General features: G+C 43.7%; 3 protein-coding genes across 4 annotated transcripts in view; 2 read left to right on the forward strand and 1 right to left on the reverse strand.

Moving 5' to 3' along the window:
- LOC1273021 (protein similar) overlaps positions 1 to 15,499 on the forward strand; it is a 117,079-nt gene extending 101,580 nt beyond the window's left edge. For both annotated transcript variants that reach the window (XM_061646158.1, XM_061646157.1), the window contains exons 10-12: positions 579 to 1,060; positions 13,047 to 13,149; positions 13,232 to 15,499. In XM_061646158.1, coding sequence (XP_061502142.1) covers positions 579 to 1,060; positions 13,047 to 13,149; positions 13,232 to 13,845 — 1,199 coding nt within the window. In that variant the 3' untranslated portion in view covers positions 13,846 to 15,499. The remainder of the gene's footprint in view (positions 1 to 578; positions 1,061 to 13,046; positions 13,150 to 13,231) is intronic.
- Positions 15,500 to 15,594: 95 nt separating this feature from the next.
- On the reverse strand, positions 15,595 to 17,213 carry LOC11175541 (DNA repair protein RAD51 homolog A). The gene is made up of 2 exons (XM_003436272.2): positions 16,758 to 17,213; positions 15,595 to 16,681 (listed from the first exon to the last, which is right to left on the reverse strand). Exons 1-2 carry the CDS (start codon positions 16,842 to 16,844, stop codon positions 15,749 to 15,751), a joined length of 1,020 nt encoding a protein of 339 aa, XP_003436320.1. The 5' UTR covers positions 16,845 to 17,213; the 3' UTR covers positions 15,595 to 15,748.
- A 243-nt stretch (positions 17,214 to 17,456) lies between these two features.
- On the forward strand, positions 17,457 to 22,146 carry LOC1273019 (NAD-dependent protein deacetylase Sirt2). Its single transcript, XM_311957.6, has 4 exons — positions 17,457 to 18,298; positions 18,379 to 18,735; positions 18,827 to 19,206; positions 19,280 to 22,146. Exons 1-4 carry the CDS (start codon positions 17,740 to 17,742, stop codon positions 19,829 to 19,831), a joined length of 1,848 nt encoding a protein of 615 aa, XP_311957.5. The 5' UTR covers positions 17,457 to 17,739; the 3' UTR covers positions 19,832 to 22,146.
- Positions 22,147 to 22,682: the final 536 nt, after the last annotated feature.

Raw genomic sequence — 22,682 nt, forward strand, 5'->3', positions numbered from 1 at the left:
GCAGCGATTCCGCTTACCACGATCCACACGTCAGGCAGCAAGGAAAAGCTGATTGGAATCCCTCGGCGCGCTCATGCTTGCCTTCTTTTTGGGGGTGTTTTCGCTTGTTCCTAACGCCAACGTGTAGCATTCATACCGGTCGAAGTGAAGCCGAAAGACTGAAGTAAGGAGGAAAAAAAACAATCGGGAATGGCAATAAAAAGTTCATCAACACTGTTATTTTTAAAAGGCGTTTCCCCCCGCGAACGCGTGGCGATGCATCCGTTACGGCTGGTCACATGCAGTGCAATGCGCGGCAAAGATAGAAATTTATATGTGCTTAAGTGACATGTTTTTTTTTTTGGTTCCTTCACTAATGTAAAATAGCTGACGTCAGAAAACATAAACAGAATTAAATGCATTGAAAATTATTACCCCACGACGAGCGAGTGGATCGAGGAAGCAATTTCAAACAGTACAGAATGTCGCGCGCAAAAGTGCAATCCGGAGGCTAGCAATTACTTTAAGTGAATTGTATTTATTTATTTAAAAGAAAAAAGGAATGTCTTTAACTAAATTATCACTCACCTCTTTTTTAGGCGATACTTGGAAGTTCGACGATCTGCTACAGCTAAACGGCGGCAGTATCAGTATCAATACAAAACCGGGCACACAGCAGCAGCAGCAGCAGCAGCAGCAAGCGATCGTGCCGCAGACAAACATTATCGCATCGTTCGTCACGACCGCCGTCAAAAAGCCCTCCCCGACCGGTGTCAACGGTAACAATAAGCGCACCCTTGCCGGTGTTAGCGAATCTGCCGACGACACGGCCGCCGGCAACAATTGCAAGCGTCTCAAATCGTCCAGCGGCGCCGGTCCAGCGCCGTCGGCACCGCAGCTACTGCAGCAGCTAATGGCACCGTCGCCGGTACCGCAGAAGCTCAAGTCCAAGTCGCGATCCGCACAGGACGGTGGGGCCGGTGGCCGCTGGCCGAATGGGCACGCGGGCGGCAACGCGGGGCTGCTGCAGGAACAATCGGGCAACTCGGTCCTGATGAATCTGCTCGTCAGTGGGTGCGATGTAAGTGCGGGCTACAGTTGCTTTCCCCGTCCCAGCAAAGCGGCCAAAGCATAGTAAAGAGCAGAGCGGTGCAGCAAGGCACTTGCGGGTAGGACAGTAGACAGGAGGCAGGTGAAAATGTCTAGCAAGCGTCGGATAAGGTTCCAGCGGGGGACTGTGGCGTTTGGCGCCATTTCGTTGCGTGCAAAAGTTGAACCCCGCGGAAGTGTATAGGGTAGTAGTCGGCATAGCTTGTAGACACAGGACAATGGAAGCGGTGTAAATGCGTAAACGAGAGGAATTAGGAGGACGACTAAAACTCTAGATTACATGCTTAGGGTGTCGAGTAGCGGAAGTGGAAAGAAGAAAAAAAACCCAATTACTGTGATAGTTGATATAATTTATAGTTTAAAGATAACTGAACTGAATCTAGCGACCGGATTAAGGGCGGACGTATTGTTGGGCAGGAATGACAAGGCGGTTTTGTCGTGAAAAACTCGTCATTATTTTTTTTCGGTTAAGTGAAACGCAAATGCATCCAGGGAATTGTGTGCATGTGCGCATGCGAAAGAAACGAAGAGAGAGAGAGAGAGAGCGGAAATAAAACAAAAAGAGGGTAGAAGAGGAAAATCCGCTCAAGGCAATGGCAGCAGCGTGCACTTATGCGCGGCTTTCCCCTTTTCAGCGATGCATAGTGAGATGCGTTTCGGGCATCATCGGACAAGCGTTACCACCATGCTGCTTCACTTTCCGTTTGTGTACGAATTGTCTTTTGCTTGTGTTTTGGGGTTTCGCTTGTATCTTTCTAGCGCACAGTCCCAGCTGCGCACGTGGGGAGAGATGTGCGTTGCACCAAATGGTAGGAAAGCAACAGCAAACCTTGCATATGCAGCATATGCAAACGCGCAAAGTGTTTTGTTTTTGTTAGTTGTTAAATAAACACTTGTTTTACTTTGTATTGTTTTCTGGTTGTTCTTTCAAAATGTATGCTTTTTTTGTCACTAGTGTAAGTAAGTTTACTAGTTTCGTTTCCGTTGTTTAGTTTGTATTTGTTTGAATTATTATTTATACGAACCGTACCGAAAGAGGTGCTTTAAGCCGGTTAGTTACTGAATTACATAGACTCGCAACAGTCTGATCTTTATCAGAAACGCGACCGACAGAGAGGAGGCGACGAGCGAAGGGGCAAAAGAATGAATTTGTACACGTACGCGGTTTTGTTGGTTTTCAATGTCTTGCTTGAAACTTTGATAAATGTACAAACAAATCCTCAAACAAGAGGTTGGCAAAGAAAACAGCACCCTACATCAGCCATCAGATGGAAAATAGGGGAACACATTTCAGCCGTTTGTTACAAAAATTACTCGTGAGCTCCAAAGGTACAAAACAAATTACAAAAGTTGTAACAACTAAAAAGTGTAACACAGAAGATGAATACAAAAAAAAACCCCAGAACAGCGGTTAGCATACGGGAGAACGATTCGTTGCAATACGCGACATTGTTTCTGCTCGTCGTTATTGCTTGCGTTTGTTGTGTACAAAGGAACATGGTGGAAGCTTTAATTGAAGGGTGTGATTTTTTGGGGGTGGTGCGCGTATACAGTATATTTAATGTAAGCGAAAACAAAACAAAAACAAACTTGATACTCTTTATTTTAGTACCTTCGGCGAAAGCTGATAGGTTGAGAAATTGCTTGCATTCTTCTTGCAAAAGACAACCTTCTTCAACTCCCCTTTTCTGCCTTCAGAAGGCCGATTGTACACACAACTTTGTGAAAGTAAAAAAGCCCATGTTTAACTTCTTTGTTTATCAAATGTTCTTCTCATTTTCTTTGCTGTGATGCAAATTTGCTCTTGCATGATGCTCTATGTAAAATTTTTTTCCCGAAAAGCGATACAAACTGTTCTTCAACGCCAACACTTTCATCCATTGGTTAGTGAGGACAACTCTACCCGATAATAGAGCCGATAAACGCTTCATGTGTTAGTCATACATGCCCAATTCTGGCGTCGTTCTAGATCGCTGCAATCACATACAGCCACCAGACCAGTAACGAACAGCTGCTGCAGCTGCTGCTGCTAACCTATATCTCGTTCAACTTATCGACCTATCGTGGTTGGTTAAGCTTTACCAACACTTTACTAGGAGTGTGTAAAATGAACCACTAATAGTAGACGTAAATGTGCAAAAGCAGCATCAAAAATCATGCAACAACCCATATAGAAGAACCGTTAGATATACACGAATAATAATAAAACAATGGGTTAAAAATGTAAAAAATAAATACCGTGAATCAAACTAACTAGCAGTAATCCTCGTTACGGAAATCGCATTAAACTACTTAGTATGGGTATGATTAAACATCTTTGTACAATAAAAACCAATAAAAGAAACTTCATCTTCTTCCCGCCCGTCCTCTGCGGGGCGGCGGGAGTCGATGATAGTCCAGCAAAGTTATAGTTATTGAGCTGTACAACCCGTTAGAGGCAGTTTATACAATATTAAGAAAACACAAAACAAAAAGAAACCATATAAACACAAACATTTGAAACCTATTACCTCGAAAAACGAAAACGACACACACAGCAATGAACAAAAGTAAGGAACAAACCGATATACCTCTGATGCATACACATACTGGAAAAAAAACCCTTCACATACACAGACACGTTTTGGCAATCGAATCCTGTTACTCGCATACAACGCAGAGTAGTGAAGCATTTAACCGTGTGTAATAAATGCACGTGAACGGGACAGGACTGTTGGCATGGATAAGAAAAAGAAATTGAAGGGAGGGGAAAAGTGAAGATCATCTACCAGGCGTCTCCATCGGCTGACCGGCTAGGAGCCAGTTAAAAACACTTGCTTCAATTGTTCGCTGCTTCTGTTTACAAAGCGGTACGCAATTTATCAAGCGCATCGTGTTGGCCCGCTGGTACTGCGCACAGCGCACAGTGTGCCATGACGGATCACACAATTGCCGTATGCCAACGCGGTGGTGGTGAGGCTGTGCTCACTAAAATTAGTGAATATTCCATTCATATCGTAAGACACGCATTTCAATATCAGCACAACCCATTCGCTGCTATGTTTTCATTCGCTTTTTGTGTTCTTTCTTCTACTTCCCAACCGAGGGGTGTGTCTGTTGTGTCAGCCCTGCAAGAAGCGAACTGCGCGAGCAACTACCACCACTGCACCAGTGAATGGTGGCTTCGCAGTGAACCCCTGAGTGTTGGGAATGGCGTATTTTTAGCGTGCAAACCCCGTTACGCCTCTTCCCCGTGTTATATAATTAGCAGAGCGTACTTCGCGTCCTGCTGCAGTGGTGCAAAGTGCAGCATGCATCATGCATCCGTAACTGAGGCGACCTTTACGGAGAGGTTGTTGTTTGTGTGCGGCAGCAGTTGCATCTCGCCACGGTGCATACCATTTCGGCACGCTTCGTAATGGTTCGCTAAACTGCGTCGCTAAATCTTGTTTTGTCAGCTTGCCCGCACGCTATACCAACTGGTGGGCGCGGAATGGCGTAGTTGGTGTAATGGTCCTTCACCGTTTTCGTTTCGTTTTTTTTTGTTTTGCTTTTCTGGTTGCTCGTTTACAAGATGTGATGGGTGTGAAGAATGGCTTGCTGAGAATGTCTGAGGAAAAGAGAAGGAGCCGATGGAAGAATATTTCATGCACTGCCAAAACCGCTAGGAAAAACAATAACAAACCAGAGCAATCTCCCGAACAACTGGAACAAACACAAATAAACAAACAAACAAACGTTACAATAAGCTTTAAAAACTAATTCTGAAAAGGAAATGACTTAATTATACTATAGAAGATGTAACGCGGAACACTTACACCGTAATCGAAATTAATCAAAACTAACTATAAATGGTAAAAAAAGGTAGAGAGAGAGTGAGAGAGTAAGAGATACCACAAAATCAACACCCTTGGACACATAAAGAAACATAACAATACACAACTCATTTGAAAAAATGAAGAATGAAAAATATACATGTACTGATTGAAACCGGCCTCTCCGAAACAATAAGCAAAAACAAATATGAATAAATCAACAAATAAAACAAACAAGCAGTTTAAAAAAATACACGCATTAAACATTATATTGGAGCTTGTTTCGTAGAATCTTGTAGACTAAACAACAACAACAACAAACCAACAACATGTCCATCTTTGTGTAGGACGTACACTTGCACTTCCTTCAAAACCATCATTAGTAACCCCATTGGCTAGGATCACTTAACTAGAGGCGTACGTTGTAATGGCTGGTATTATTGAATCCGTTCGTAGCGGCGGCGTACGTCCCGACACTCATTTTCCTAACGTACGTATTTTCCTAACGTCTTCATCCTTAAAGCCCAGAAATCATGGTTGCTACAGTTATTCACCGCGGCGTTGTAGGACCGGGCTCAGGAAATGTGTTGCCATCCCTAGAGTTTCATGTGAGCGCCGTACGTTCCCGCTACGAACGAATTCAATAATACCAGCCAATAATGGTAATAAATGCATGATGTCATGGCCTCCTAAGCGTTTAGAACGAGTGACGTGCGGTCGTGACGTTTATGGCAGCAGTACACTATTATCAGTGATATATTTAAGCGGAATATTATCCTACAATCGTGTAATTGGCGATCATAACTATTAAGGCATCACACTCCGTAGAGTTCGTGGACCGACCTCCTCTGACAAAACAAGGCGCAAAAGAAAGAAAATGAACCTCACGCAACAAGGCGATGCAAATGGAAAAGTTCAAACTTTGTGCAAATAAAACTATTACATATATACACATTAAATGCATGCATGCACACACTACTGCAAGAGCGAGATGAGAATATGAAAAAGGTGTAAAAATCTCTACAACTAGGGGTAGACACGACGTGACACGGACCTTTTTGTTTTGCAATGATCGTTCTATTCTGACTGATGTGTGTGGATGCAATTGCGGTATTTTGCGATCACTCAGTTCCCCCTTTTGAACACGAAACCAATCGCAGCGGTACAAAACGGTTGGGAGAGAGAGAGACGGTAGGGAAATGGGAAAAGGTAAATCGTTGAGAGCAAGCAAAAGTGAATAGCTGTGGTGTTGATTGTTGGCAATTATGGTTAGGATAGCATATGATATGAGCAGGAAGAGAGCAGATATATACATATAGATATAGCAAAATGGTGGTATTGTTAAGTGCAAACAGTGGCAAAATGGAAATGAAACATGCTTATGCGGGAACGGGACACCGATATATACACATACATATACAAGGGATACTGAAAAGAAAAGCACACCAAAATGCTGCAGTGTTGTTTGTTTAAGTGTTGTTTACATCTAAAGTGGCTAACGAAGGGAAAGATGAGAATGGGAAACGGAAGGGTAGAGGGGGTAGAAGGGGGATTGGGGAGTTTCGGAAACATAAAATCCGACTATATATAACACCACGGAAAAAAGGGGAGCGGAATGGAAGACGGTGGCAAAAACAACCATGAACGGCGGTTGCAGAAGCATGTACGGCACATGGCAATGCATGCGAACATTAGTCAAATTATAGCATTAAAAAACTGGGAAGGAAAAGTAAAAGAATAACGCACACACATCTTTCCTAGTTATTTTTTTCCTAACTCCTACCTTCATAACACACCGGGAGCCCATATACCCGCATCTCTTATCTAAATTGATAATTAAAAGCTGTCAAGCAATAATACCTCACTCCTCAGTACAAATTGATTCAGTTGTTGGGTAAGAATGCCATTTTAAACAAAACAAAAACAACACTAGTACAATTAGTTGATGAAGTTAGTTTGACAATTTTAGAAAGCAACGTGTTAGTTACTGTCCGTTTGAACATTTGTTTTTTTACAGAAACACGCAGACAGTTATTATCGAGAGTAATATTTAAAAAAAACTGAATTTAACACAAAATAAATGAATACCTCTACATCAACTTCACGTTAAGTGATTGTTTTATCCTTCACTTCTCAAAACACAGTATATTTAAAACAGAAAAAACCAAAATGCAAGGAAAAAGACGTAAATTTTACACCTTGGTGCAAACAGCAAAAGAAACCCAAAATCAAAACAGAACTGATTAGGCAAGTCAAGGCAAAGTGAAGGCGTTTGTATAGAATCGCAAAACGGTTGTTTTATTGTTGTATATATTGTACGTATGTATATGTGGTACAGGAACGAAATGTATTGTTAAAGTCTGGTTTTTTTGCGGAAAATTTGAACGCGTTTGTTGGTGGCAGAGTGCGAGCGGCCGCGGAAGGTTCTAGGAATTCTCTTTTTTTATTTTCTTTGGAACATCCCGGTACAGTGCGGGTTTGAGGCAAGAGACAAGCGGCAACAATGGGCGTATCGGGGGCCTATTGCAGTGCGTAGTCATTTTTGGCTGCCCGAGGGATTCGAGTGAATCGTTTTGATCACGTTTTGACAACTACCAAAATACACACTCATTTTACCACTCTCGTTCCACGCGGTGGCACATCTTTTGGGCCGTTGAGATAATGGCTTCTAGGGGGAGCGGTAAATATCGTTAAAACCAATCGCTTAGCGAAACAATAAAACCGTATAGAAACAACCACCGAAAACAGTGTGCGAAACGGGAAGAACAGAACAGAGAGTAGGAGCGAAGTGACCGTTTTGTAAGGCCCCGGAATGCAATTAATGGTGCAACGAATGGTTCGCTAGGCGTGAATAAATCAAGCTTTCCGTCCCTCTGGTTAGGATTTTACTTCGCACATTCAACAACAGAACAGAATGTGCATCATTTGTAGGTCATTCATGTTCGTTCTGATTCTTATACTACGCTGTTTACGTCCCACTATTCTCTTGGTATTAGTTTTGGGTTTTTGTTACTTATTTGTTTGCCTAAAAAGCAATACAGCAAAGGTTCGAACAATCGTATGTAACTCTTTAAGGTATTATAAAATACATAGTTGAACAGTTTATTCTTCACCGTAGCCTAACCCCGTATTGAACGTAACTCCCAGCATGAATGTATATGGTATGTAACTTTTCTGATGCCAGTGTTGTGTAAGATACCTAAAATACTCTAGCATTGTAGAGGACACAGTTGTTTGTAAGAGCCTGCAACGGTCCACGTGTTGTGGGCGCGATATCGATCCATCAGCAATTTAAATGTCACCACAATTGGTACGCTAAAATCAAATTACAAGAGTTGTAGCATGACAAAAGTTACTACATTTACGAAGTAAAATAAAAGTAAACACATTCACTTACATCATACACACATCTACGCACTCACATCCACACACACACACGTACTCATCATCGATCGGAACTGAGCGACGTAAGCCACTTTCTTACTCGCAAAGCTAAGTCAACAGGTTGGCGCGAAATGATAATATATAATATATACATACATGGCTACATGTGGCACACCCGTATCGAGCAGCAGCTCATGCAAATTATTCTCCCCTCCCCCAAAAGACTTAAGAGAAGAAAAAACTAATCATACATTAGTCGTGTAAGAATTTGCAAATAAAAAAAAATGCATTTGGTGAAAATTTTACCCCAAGCGAACGAAGCAAAAAAACAGAGAAGAGAAACAAAATAAACGAACACTAAAAACATGGCAATGTAAACGTAAGCAACCAACCGACGAGAATAAAAAAAAAACACAAAACAACAAATAAACTATGCACTAAACGGATGTAACATTAAGAAAATCTGAAAGGAAAAAAAAAGTAATACAATGTGGACAGAAAACAAACGAAGAAAATGCAACACAAGAGCAACACAATGAAAAACCGACACAAAAAAAGCAATCGAATAGCATACAAAAAAAGGGTACCACTACCACCACCCAACCACTACCACAGAGGAGGGATTCATCACAAACGAAACGGGGGTTCGGTGTGAGTGCAGTGTAGTATAACGTACGAATTAATAATATGCGCTATTTTGAAGCATAATACATAAATCCACTTACGCTACTCAATCGAGAACTTATCCTGTTAGAGGTTTTGCGAGAACAAACAAAAAATCCGGACAGAAAACGCTAGATAAGCTCAGCTGAAATGTGCATGTGTTAGTACGAAGGGAGGGGAGGAGTCAGGGAACGGGGTGTTTAGGGATAGAGAGCGAGCATAAAGGATACATGTAAACAGTGTGTGTAGGACTAAACTCTGTACTGGCGGCGCTCTGTGGGGCTGTGGAAGCGACGGGACTGAATGAAAGAAAATCCGTTAAATAAACGAACCGACGCAAAGTGATCCAAAATGGTGTCCAATATGTGGTGTTGTTCTTTCTCTTCCGATGAATTTGAGCTTTTTTTGTATATTTTTTTAATACTTTGTTGTTTTATAATTTTTCAACCTCCTGTAGCAGCAGCAGCAGTAGCAGCACACAACCACTAATACTGTGTCCTTATCCGTCAATTGAGATGCATTAGGCAAATCGTTGACCCTAAAGCGATGCCTCCTTTGATAGACATTTCACTGAGTGAGAAAGAAAGAGAACGAGAGAACGGGGGAGGAAGCGTGGAGAAAAATGTAGGTCATGTAACCAGACACGCTAAAACGAGCCTCCGACGAGAATGGGGTCAACGGCAACACAATCCATCATGCCTACCACATTAATCCATCTCCATTTGGTGACGCCTTTGTGCTCACCATCATCACCATCAGCCACTGCAGGACAAAGTGTCCTGCAGTGTTACACCATTTCTAAGCTAAGCAAACATACGCAATGGAGCGTTTCAACTGTTGACGTTTCAATGTTTTGTGGTTGTTTTTTCTTCCTCGTGATCAATATTTACCAGTGGCAAGCGGGGCATGCGAGAAGGATGAAGAAAAGGCAACTGATGACGTCGTACGCTGACGTCACGCTGACGGATCGTGCATCCTTTTCTTTCTTTTTTTTTTTTGTTCGTCCCTCTCCGGTATGATGGAACAACAAACAAAAACACAGTGGCAAAAGTAAGCCATGAAGTGCTGCAGCGGAATGGAGCGAAATTTGCGAGAGAAAATGAACGTTCGATTTTCCATCTCACTCCATCACTCGCTTCGGCGCCTTTTCCCTTTCACATAGCGAAGAACACGTGTAAACAGTTGAGCGTGAACAGTGAAAGTCAGCACAGTCCGTGCTCTCTTTTTGTTCCACTGACCTATGTGCATATGCGTTATGTAAGATACGACGGCGATGTTATCGGTAATGCTTCCTTTGGCCGTCGGGTAAAAAAAAACCTACCGTTTCATGCCACCTTGAAAGGATGTTGAACTTTGCCACGTGCAGGCAGTTAGGCTGCTTTATTGCGCCTGCCTCTTTTTACCTTTGTTGTGCCCTCTGTTGGGCGGGCAATGTGTGCGGTATGGGTTCCGGATGTGAACCGCTTTTTATTGTCTGCCAATGTGGAGCCTTGGGAAAAAAAAAACTCAGATAGATAGGATTCGTGTAGCATGAATACCTTTTTTACGTTTTATTTTATTTTATTTATTTATTTTATTTTTATTTTATTAATTGCTCGGCCACGTTGGGTTACAGCAATAGTACTTACTGACTATAGTATACAATTATTCACGAAGGAGTAGGAAGGAGTTTATGGTACGGAAAAGCAGCGAAGACGGGATCGGTAGACAGGATAGGAGAGGACAGCAGGAAGGGAAGGCGGAAGTGATTACATTAGTAAACGCTGCTACAGCTTGATTTATGTCATCATCAGTAAAGCACCAATCGGTACCGGCTAAAATATGATGAAGTTTTTGGTAGTCCAGTTTCCTAAAATTGAACATACGAGCCGTAGGTATTCGTTGAGAGGATGCAGGGCGAGAGTGCGTAAGGAGCACACTTGTCTCATGAGCAGGATGATGATTGTCTAGCGCGACGAGTGGAACAGGTGAAGCTATGACGGGGGAGAAGCGCTCCAAGAAGGCATAGCATTGGCAGCATTGGCAAATAGAAGGTCCAATTGACTTCCGCGTATATTTTTTATGCCAGATAAATGCGGCAAACCGTTTACCGACATTCCATCAAGCAGAGAAACATTTTCACGAGATACACCAGTAGGAATGAAGTGATTAACGCACGATGCAAACACATCCATATCAAGCTCAGATAGACAGAGAGGCGTAACTCGTCTAGTTTTGTGCGCAATCCTCATACTTTTTGATAGTAGTTTTTCTTTTAGTTGAGAAAAATATTGCAACGATTGTGGGCGACTGTTATTAAAAAAGAGTATCATAAAATCGATGTATGTGCGTACAGGTAGTTCTCGAGATTCACCGTACCTCTTATACGCGGTTTCGGAGATGCACGGTTTTCTAAACTTGACAGTTTTTTGAGCAAATTGTACTGATTTGACACTTGTCATTGTCAAATGCGAAATAAATTTTGATCTGGTCGAATTCTATAATTCTTTCAAGAAGGTTAAAAAATGTAAATTACAGTAAGAATTATACATCAAATAATCAATTTATTGGCTAAACATATCACATTAGACAACATTATTCGTAAAGTTTAAAAAAGTGATATTTTTGCTAGATATCATAAATTTCGACTTACGCAGAAACTTGACAGACGCGATATTTTACGACCGTTTCCGGTTCCTATTTATAGTGTATCTCGTGAACCGCTTGTAATTTGTTTTTTACAAGATTGTAATTCATTTACATTTACCAGACGTCTGACATAAACGGTGGGAGTTGAAGCCGATTAAAAATGTTGAGAACGGTCGGAATGTTTTGCATATTTTTTTGTACTTAACATTGCTGTTTTTTTGTGATTTTGCATTGGAAATAGACAAAATTCAACTTGCTTATTATTGGACTTTTATTTCCTTTTCAATACTATACTGGGGTAAGAATTAGATGTAAGATCATCTTCAAAAATCAGTTCATAAACATACATACATACAATTTTACAGAGCAGTGAAAGATAACATTCTTTGTTTTGATTATGAATGTAAACTTTACATGATTAACTAAAAGGATAATTTCGTACAGGCGGTCCCCGAGATACACGGTTAATGGGGACCGAAAACGGCCACAAAATACAGCGTATCTCGAATTTCCGCGTAAGTCGAATCTCGTGGTTTCCAGCTAAAATATCAGTAATGTTCGTGTAATTTTGCAAGTAGGGGGAGGTTATAGTTACTTTATGAATTAGTTGATATAATTCTTACTGAATATAACAGTTTTAAACCATTTGAAATAGTTTTTAACATTCGATCAAAACGGAAATTATTTGGCAATTTAAAATTGATGTGTCAAATCAGTACAATTTGCTCAAAGAATTGTCAAATTTTGAAAACCGCGTATCTCCGAATCCGCGTATAAGAGGTACCGTGTATCTCGGGGACCGCCTGTATTTGTAGCTGCTGCATTTATATGTTTTGGAAGCTACAAATCCAACAAAATGGAACATTTTCTTAGTTCCAATAACTTCTTCGTATTTGCTGTGACTACCGTAGTAGTCCTGCCCTACTTTAGCCACAGATATGGTTGGCCGTCTGGTGATTGGGGCCTGAGTGACTGAGCGTTATTCACATAATAGGATTACCAGAAGACCTCCGTTCCAATCCAGTAATTTAAACTATTTTGCGGCATGGCGTATTACCATACGGTTGGCGCATGGGCTCGACCCAGATCGGAATAGTTTCCACACAGTTTCAATAACACGCAAGCAAAAATTTCTTATATTGTCGCCTATAATCATGCAATAATTTAAAAGTTGTCATTAGCTGAAATTTTTTAAAGCAAATCTCCATGGCTCAGGCAAAATAATATGGGAAAAACTCACAGAAACGTTTCGAATGTAATATTTCATAAAAATCAGAAGATATTTAACTTAACAATCGATAAACAGAACTACCCTTGCTAGGACCAACATTGGATGTGCTGTGTTGCTTACTTTAATGATTTTTAAAAAAATTGCTCAAATTCGAAAAGGAAGTAGAAAGAAACCCCCTACAATTGGATCATCTTGACTCACGCGTTCTCGTCCTGTTGCACAAACTTACCTTTTGCTTGTTTGTTTTCATTTCCCAGAAAACCATTCCACTGACACCACCGGAAATACTGATCGAGAACACGGGCATGGTAGAGCTTTCGTCCGATGGCAACACCACCCGTCCTGACATGCTGTTCAATCGTAAGTATCTTCATTTAAAAAAAAGCATAATGCGTAAATCGCAGTTACTCACACTACAACCACTCCCTTCTTTCCCCTCCAGTTGGCGATGAGGACGATAATGGCGTGCTGTTCAGCTCGACCAACCCACTGATCGGTGGACAAGCACCACTGAACGATGCACTCGCACGTCCACTCACAATTCAGACGGAGCAGCAGCACGGCACGGCTTCCGGTGCTGAGCGTGGCTGTACCCCGGCCCAAGGACCGATCGGTGGTACACCCGGAAAGCTGTTCGGTGGTAGTGGCGCTTCAGCAACAGCCCGCAACAGCCAATTTTCGATGCTCGTTTCGCCCAGCCTACTGACACCGACCGATCTGGAGATATGGCGCGCCATCCAGCAGGGTCAGCTCGATCCGAAGAAGATTCCCTCCGGGTACGGGAGTGGTACGGCCGTCGGGGCAGCAGGTCTCATCCCGAAGTCTCTGTCCAGCACTCCGACCGCACAGCTGCTGTCGGCCGCCGACCTGCTCGGGGGCGATTGTGCCGGCGCTAATCTGCTCGCCGAACTGGAAAACGAGCTAGTAGGCGGTGGCGCTGCTGGAGGTTTGTCAGATGTCGGCGCGGGATCGAACAACGGTCGCAACGCAGCCTTTCGCACGATTGCTGCCACCGAGGAGGAGGGATCGTTGCTGCAGCAGGGCATGCTGATTTGATTGATGGAGTCACTTTAAGCCCCCTTGTTTTACGTATTTCGTTGTTCACTCTTCACACTTTGGCATTTCTTTCGTGGGGTTTCTTGTTTTGCATTCTGAGTTTTTATTCCGATTACCATTAGCCTGATAAGCCATTTCAATCTTTTCGAACGGGTATTTTTTTTTTTCTTTTTTTTACTATTATTTCCATATAACCGGTAGTCGTAGAGAAAAAGCACCGAGCAGAGCAGGTCAGTGCAAGAGAGTGTTACAATCTCGAAAATGCATTCTTTCTCCACAGAGACATGTGGCGATCGTAGGTTTCAGAAATTAAAAAGTTTGCACAATTTTCAGTAATATAGTAATCTTTTAGCATGGAATGTGTTGAAAAACTCTTGAAAACAAAAGAGAAAAAAACAGATAAAAACAAACAAACTGGAAAACGAAACAAATCTACCTTCAAAAAAAAAAGGTAAAAAAATAGCAAACTTAATCAAGTTTAGCAAGGTTTCATAGAAGAAGAAGAAAAAAAAACAAAGTTAAGAAAAAAGCTTATCAAATGAAATGAGAAAAAATAGATACCAATACAAGGTGCAACAACTGCTAACAGATCGGTTAGATATTCTTCAACAAAAACTATAACAATTTTGTGTGTGTGTCTTTTTTTTGTTTGTACGTAAAAGTGTTACATTGAACAAATTAGTTCACTTAAAGACACTTTCACATATTTTATATCAACATTTCGTTCCCTTTCCGATTATCATGCAACTTTGCACGTCTTTAAACACACACACGAACAAGTAAATACCAGAAACAGTACAATACAAATCGAGCACTTGTAAACTTGAAACAAAGCCACAACTAGCAAGTAAGAAGACTACGTAACAGATAAACTGTGCAGTTTTATAATATCGTCTAAACTAATCGACAAAACAAACAATGGCAAATGACAAATGACATGCAGTTAAAACTTTCAGCCGACAGACCGACACACTGTTAGCGTAGCGAAAACAGAAATGTGGAAAAAAGGACAGTGAACAAAGAGTACAACTTTATATCGGTGTAGTAATCAGTAACTAATCAGCACCACATGTGTGTGTGTGTATGTAGCGTGTGTGTGTGTGTAGTGTTCCGAAGTAAAGAGCATAAGTCTCCAATCAATCCAATACAGTATCAAATTTAACCCCAAAAAAGGGGAATTCAAAATTTTACCAATTTAACTATTTTCCAGACAGTAATTTGGCACCGTTTTTGTCTTTTTTTGGGTTTGGTATACTTACGTTTCGACTTTCCACTAATATTTTATGCACAAAACTGTATGTAACAATTATTATGCACTACACACACCACTGCAAGCTGCAGCTCGTGTGGTTAAGCTAATTATGTGTAGATGTGTATGTAGATTCATAAGATGGTGGTAGAAAATTATATTTTTCAGTTTATAGATGTTTCACGTTGTATGTTTTCCCTTCTTCTAATTTCTACGCGGCGATTTCTGCACGAAATGTTTGATTTGATGAAATATTTCTTTACCCAAGCCGCTTTGTGGCGAATTAAAGAACGATTGAAATTACCTCTTCACACTGCAACGACCGCGTTTAAATGAAACTATTTTTTGGTAGCCCTTCTATGTGTAAACATTACTATTTAGGAATAAAGATGAACAGGTTAAAAATGGGTATTTTTCTTCATCAAGAACCAAGACAAGATATCACAATAGGGAGTTTCTTTCCTACTAGCTAATCGAATCGAATATGAAAACAAGAGCCATTGGTAAAAAAAATGTGTCGTTATGTATTACATTTATCGAAGTGTAACAAGTAATTGGATGTGCTTTCCTATCTAAAAATATCCCACTCCTTTTGCTGCGCTCCCCCGAATCGCCCCTTTGCTCCACACCGGCAAAGACGATCAGTACGGCCGCTCACTCCTTCACATCCCCTATTCCGTCCGGATTGATCGCGAACGTGGCTTCGCCCTCCGCCAGACACGGTGAGTCGTAGATTTTACAGATTCTCGATTCGCCCCGACCCTTCCGCATGTACAGGCGGGTGGTAGACGCGTGCGCTATGATGTTTCCACCGATCGGTTTCTTCGGATCCGGATTGAACATGGCCGCACCGTCCACCTGCGCCACGACCTGGTTCGTGATCAGCACCGCCACCCCGAACTCGTCCGCCAGCCGCAGCAGCATGCGCAGAAACTTGGCCAAATGCGTTTGCCGAGCCGCCAGCTCGCCCCGCCCACTGTAATCGGTCCGGTACAGACTGGTCGCACTGTCCACTATAATGAGCGCGTAGCGCGATTCCGCCATCATAGCCGACGCTACCATCAGCAGATGCATCTGGTGGTCGGTGTTGTACGCTCTCGCGTACGCCACATTGTCCAGCACGTCCGCGCCGACCAGCTTGTAGCGCTCGGCCGTAGCAAGCAGCCGCTCCGGTCGAAACGTGCCCTCCGTATCGATGTACAAACATTTGCCCTCGCCACCGTTCTGACTGACCGGCAGCTGGCAGGTTACGGCGAGCGTGTGGCACAGCTGCGTCTTGCCGGTACGAAACTCGCCGAATATTTCCGTAATGCTGCCAGTTTCGATACCACCGCCGAGCAGTTTGTCCAGCTCTTTCGACCCGGTAGTGAGCTGAATGATTTCCGACCGCTTCTGGTGATACTCGGTGGCCGTTGTAAAGCCCATCGGGACGTGTTTCGTCGCTTCCTGGAGAATTTTATCCGCCTTCGCCTCCGAGATGCCTTTGATTGCGAGCAGCTGCTTTTTGGGCGCATACGCTACCGCTTCGACCGTGTGAAAGCCGGCTTCGGCAAGCTTTTTAATGTCCCCGTTTGTGATGCCATTGCCCTACGGAGGAAGAAAAATATGGTTCATATATACGCACGGGACCGCGATCCATAGGGGGCCGCTCGTTTACACATACCTCCAGCTTTCCGATCAGCAGTGGACCATAGTCTTCCTCCTCCTCCACCGTCGAAGCCGACTGTAGGGACTTTTCCATCTGAGCCATGCTTTTAGTTAAGTATTCCAACGCGCTGTGCTGTGATGTTGTGGATACTTTTTAAATGATGTTCAGCACTTTTGTTTTGGTCCCGCAACAACAATGTTCTAGTGATTTGGCGCACTTTATTACGTCGGCGCTTTGACACTTGCTAATCTTGTGCGAACAGGCACACAGTCCACAGGCACACGAATCTTCCAAAATTGAAACACTTCTTAGAAATCTTGCGATAAATTACGCTTTATTCGTACTGCGCTGAGTAATATGGAAACATTATCAAACACCAGCCAAGCTGCTCAAATCGAAAGTGTACATGTTTTTACGAGAATCAAGCTCCTTTGACAGCCAGCAGCGACAAGCGATGCCGACTGGAAATGTAAACAAAAGCGGGTTTTTTATAATTTCCCTATGTCTTAAATATTTCCGTCGAAAGCGATAAAACTCTTTAAAAAAATATGTTCTAGCCAATTTCTAAGAAACCACACAAAAGTCCTTCATCTGAAAAGTCTGGAAATTGTGTCGCATCATATTCAGTTTGTCATCCACGATACCATTCGAAGCGCGCTTATCGCGCAATAAGCGCCACGCTACGCCGATGGCAACACTGCCGCAACCTGTCACCACAGAAAAGAACGACGAAGAAAGACGAAAATATTCGCTTGTGGTTGGTTGACGTTTGCGTTTGGGTTCGCTTGCCTGGTGCCCATCGAAAAAGTGTTTGCATTCCCTCCGTCGTACACTTTCTTTGTCGCTGGCTGCGAAAACAGTGCTAGGTGCATTGGCATTCGCCACCGGGAAGCTCCCCGCCGCCGTGTCCGCGTTCGAGCAGTTGCATACCACCGTCCGAACGCTCTCCGAGGGTGTGCGCCGATTCGCTGTCGGGGGCCGACGACGCACAGTTGGTATGTCCCAGGAGGAGCACCCAGCAATCGCTGCGGCTCCATCCCTTCCGCACCTTGCACCGATGCTGCAGTGCATTGGCGCGGGGGGCGGTGAGTCGGATGGCGATCCAACGGCAACACTGGCCGCGGCAGCAGCGGCCGCATCGACCGCGTCCGCTATCGCAGGTGTATCCGTTGCGCTGACGGAGCCTGCGTCGGATCCCACCATCACGCCGCTCGGTCCATCGCCGCCAGCCTCGATCGTGAACGGTGCCGTGGGGCCCGAAGTAGCCGCCGCTGCCGCCGTCGGCGCGTTGCCAGACTTCCAGCACTACGACGAAAGCGAGGACGATGCGGAGGATCCGTACCATTCAGAGTCGATCAGCATCGAGCGAATACGGCAGTATCTGTCCGACAAGCTCGGTTTCCATACGGGGGACGGGTTCGAGAATGAGAACGGTTCGGGTGGCGCTGCCCGACGGCGGGTGCTGGAAACGGTCGACATTGACGGTGTGCTAAAGCACTGGAAGAGTGGAGGCTTCAAGAAGATCGTCACCATGGTCGGTGCCGGTATATCAACCTGTGAGTCCGTCCTGTAGCTTCCAAACATCGCCGCAATAAGCAATCCCATTTGACTGTGTTTTCTCTGCTTCGTTTTACAGCCGCTGGCATTCCAGACTTTCGCTCGCCCAACACGGGACTGTACAACAATTTGATGAAGTACAACCTGCCGTACCCGCAGGCCATCTTTGAGCTGGAGTATCTGCACCAGAACCCGAAACCGTTCTTCACGCTCGCCAAGGAGCTCTACCCGGGCACGTTCAAACCGACACCGTCGCACTACTTCGTGCGGCTGCTCGAGCAGAAGGGTTTGCTGGTGCGCCACTACACGCAGAACATTGACACGCTGGAACGTATCGCTGGCATTCCGGAGGATAAGATAGTGGAGGCGCACGGCACATTCTACACCAACCACTGTCTGGAGTGCAAGATCGCGTACAGCTTGGAGTTTGTAAAAGGTAAGGACCGCCAGCTAATAATACATAATCATACTGCGAACTTTTTTTTTCATCTCATCGCATCGTTTCTTTGCTCCCTCACTGTATAAAGAGAAAATTTTCGCCGACGAAGTACCGACCTGCCCGTGCGGTGGCGTGATCAAACCGGACATCGTGTTCTTTGGCGAGGGTCTGCCGGAGCGGTTTCACATGCTGCCCCACCAGGACTTTGCCGAGTGCGATCTGCTGATCATCATGGGCACGTCGCTAACGGTGCAACCGTTCGCCTCCCTGGTCGAGTACGTCAACGACGATTGTGTCCGGTTGCTGATCAACCGGGATAAGGTCGGGTGCAACAGTTTCGGCTTCCTCCGCTCGATGGTGTTCGGCGAGGGGCTGTGCTTCGATCTGCCCGGCAATCGGCGTGACGTCGCCTGGACGGGTAACTGTGACGATGGGTGCTTCTTCTTAGCCGACCAGCTCGGATGGGGTGTAAGTAGGCCAACCGTCGGTGACCGCCGCGTAACGCCTTGTCCTAACATTCTTTGCTCCCTTGTTTACCCAGGATGAGTTGCGAAAGTTGGTCGAAACGGAGCACGCAAAGATAAAACCGATTCGACCAATTGCCACGAACGCAATAGCAGTGCCGGACGGCACGGTCGTTGATATGGAACCGACCACAGACATTCACCATACCGACGATCACTGTCTGGTGGACGATGCGGAATGTTTGCTGCCGGAGGACGAACACTTTAACGATGTTGCCGATGGTCTTTCAGGGCAGGGCGGTGGTGTGGTGGTGTGTGCCGGCGCCGGTGTTGATGACAGCGAGGGAAGCGTCCAAGCAATGGCCACCGATCCGCACCACGACCATGATGAACCAACCGTGCTAGAGCCTCATCATCCCAACCATCCTCATCATCATCATCATCATCATACTACGGAACCGAATAGCCATCATCATCATCATGCACAGCTGCACCATCATCATGCCCATCATCAGCATCATCCCGAGCAGCAGCAGCAGCAGCACGAAAAGATGGAGGAGCATCATGACGATGAGGAGGTGGTGGTCGAGCAGCACCCGAAGACGACGACGATGGAAGATAAAACTTAACTCCAAAAGCTACTCCAACGGGGTAAGAAGAGGGGTCAGTCGCTGCAACAGCTGCATGCACGATACACAAACACACCCCCACACCCACACCTTAACAAAGAAATGCTGAGATGCGAAGAGAAAAACGCTTCCACAATTTACCACAAAACGAAACACGCGTCGGAGCAGAAAACAGATAAGTAAACATCAATCCCTTCTTACAACTTTATTCCATTTTTCCGCGATACGCTTTCGAGAAGTCAAGTCCTCCCCAACACGTTTGGCCCTTGGCTACAAACACTAGAAATTTTGCACCCTTTTTAAAGAACAGCACCACATACCACATGCTAATTTCAGTTTTTAACAAAAGCCGAAATTATAGATTAAGACACACATACACACAAAAACAAGAAAAACAAAACAACAAACCGACGACAACTGTCCCTAAAACACGATCGCGATTGAAATGAATATACATAGGATTAAATCAAAGAATTAGGGGAGTCAAACGGGATAAGAGAGAAAAATAGAGAGAGAGAGAGAGAGAGAGAGAGAGAGAGAGAGAGAGATATATTTAAGGATGCTTTAGCAAAGATTAAGCGTTTTTCGTGTGTCTCTCCATACTTGGGGAGCTTACCGAAAAGGTTATATTTTTACAAACGCACTCCAATTCGTTTCTATTTCGGTTCTAAAATATGTTTTTTTTTTTTGCATTACAACGCCGTCGTAATGTATGGGTGAACTGAACAGTTCAAATTGCCTTGCATTGGTAGCGATCGTTCTATTAAAAAAAAAAAAAACAGGATTTTTGCGGGCCACCACCTTTCCACAGCCCTGCGTATGAGGGGGCGGCTTGGTCCCCTTTCTAGATTTGATCCCATGGCGGGCTTGCTGCAGAGTCGCGTACGTACAGCTCGACGACTGTACCAAACTGAACCGATGACCAACTTTTAAACAGTTTAAGTTTACATTGAGTTTCAAAATTGAGCAGAATATTATAATTTTTTAATGCAACCAAATAAGCTCTCAAAAATCATGCGAACAATCAACCGAGAAAATATTTACACCACCGTATAGCTGAGAAAACGTGAAATTTTTTGTGGGGTTAGTTGAAAAAAACTTTTTTTTGTCACTGAAAAATTCAATTTCAAAAAAGTTACAACTTTTGGGGCAAGTGTGCCATCTCTGTTTGGGGCAAGTGTGCCTCCATCTTTCATAGGCGCGAGCTGTTAAAAATGTAAACATTGTTGTAGCGTGCTGCGGAATGGTGCGCTATTGTGATCGGATTCCACGCCAGAAAAACAGAACAGTAACAAACCTTATTGTGGTACAATTGGTGGTCAAAAAGGGTTCATTGGTGACTAAATACATGTAGGAATACATGCACTAGTGGTACAAACGTAATAATTTCCAATTATCTAAGAAATACGGTTATTTTAACCAGGTGGCCGTCTTGCCCCATACGAGTGGCACTCTTGCCCCATAGCCCAAAAAAGAACGTCTTTTTGGACCTTTTTTAAAACGCTTCAAAAACTGTTTTGTTTGCACTTTTTTCAAGCGAAACTCATTTATAAGTGAGGAAATATATGTAAAATGGTTATGAGATTTAAATCGGCTTTTGAAAAACACGTTTTAGTGAGTTATAACTTGAAATGCTTAAGGTGGCACACTTGCCCCAAGTTCCGCTACCACTGGTCATACAATCCTAGCCCTCCCTCCCTCCCTTGCTGTCTGAACGGAAGACGCCGCAACAACGATCAGCAAGCTTGTCCTTCGCATTATCCATCCGACAGTTCTTGTGACATTTTAAAAATCAACTCAATCGACGATAAGTACGGAATTGGATTATGATGATGAAAGGGCAATATATTTTTCCAATTTCTTGCGTAAAGAATGAAAACACTCTTTATGATGGAAATAATAGGGTAGAGGTTGGGAGAGAGTCGGTTTATAGTCGGATTATAGCAAAAAACAGGGCTGATCCGATGGGAAGCGATGGATAGTTTTTACACGGATGTAACGATAATTCAAAATTTACATAACTTCTGCTAGAACGCGTGCGCCTTTAAGCTTTTGGGTTGCGGTGAACAACAAAACTCAACGGAGAGGGTAGGCACGTGGACGTGATGGTAAAAATGCGAGACATCAATTACACTGAAACAAACACACACACGGACAAGCAAACACGTGATCGGACGAAATGGATATAAATATTTAAATAGATGAAAGAAAACATAGCGGTATATTATTATTTCTTTATGCAGCAAACAAGCAGTCCAATTTACGACGCAACTATTTGTAATAAACCTGGGGCTAATACGAATTCTACGACAGAACTTTACTGTGCACTGAGTTGTTGATTTTGCCGCATTACATGATGACGAACGCGAACGCGGAGCTACTCTAGCAGACGACGACATTCTTTCTCTAATACACGGTGTTTATTATGGTATACTAATTCCTGTTTTGATTCCTGTAATTTGAATGATCACTTGCGATCATCACAAAATCCAAGAACCCTGCCCGCAGCGATTTCAAATCGGACACCGATTTGCCATGTTTGGTTACTGGAGACCATCCTACGCAGGAGCAAGCTCGTATCAGCTGATCCATATCTCTGATCTCTTTCTCGCTGATGCTATATTGTGTTGTTATTAGAGCGGAGAAAGCGGTAGCTGATAGCGTTTCGATTGGTCGCAAGCATCCCTCACAGACAGTGGCGGGACTGAGAAAAAGGATACTCACTCTCTTCGTCATCTTTCCTCTCGTATGATAAGAGCATGTGATAAGCGCCTAGTAAGAGAGAGAGTAAGCTATAGATCCTCTCACACTAGTGGTGAGAGTGTGGATCGATAGAGCTACCTCCTGATTT

Source organism: Anopheles gambiae, chromosome 2 (genome assembly GCF_943734735.2).
Source record: "Anopheles gambiae chromosome 2, idAnoGambNW_F1_1, whole genome shotgun sequence".
Lineage (NCBI taxonomy): Eukaryota > Metazoa > Arthropoda > Insecta > Diptera > Culicidae > Anopheles > Anopheles gambiae.

Bases quoted from the DNA above. Each gene is read 5' to 3' on its own strand.
- LOC11175541 (XM_003436272.2), bottom strand. From the start codon at position 16,844: ATGGCTCAGATGGAAAAGTCCCTACAGTCGGCTTCGACGGTGGAGGAG. The intron at 16,682-16,757 runs GTATGTGTAAAC...CTTCCTCCGTAG, and splicing joins TGCTGATCGGAAAGCTGGAG to GGCAATGGCATCACAAACGG.
- LOC1273019 (XM_311957.6), top strand. From the start codon at position 17,740: ATGTCCCAGGAGGAGCACCCAGCAATCGCTGCGGCTCCATCCCTTCCG. The intron at 18,299-18,378 runs GTGAGTCCGTCC...TTCGTTTTACAG, and splicing joins CGGTGCCGGTATATCAACCT to CCGCTGGCATTCCAGACTTT. The intron at 19,207-19,279 runs GTAAGTAGGCCA...TTGTTTACCCAG, and splicing joins CCGACCAGCTCGGATGGGGT to GATGAGTTGCGAAAGTTGGT.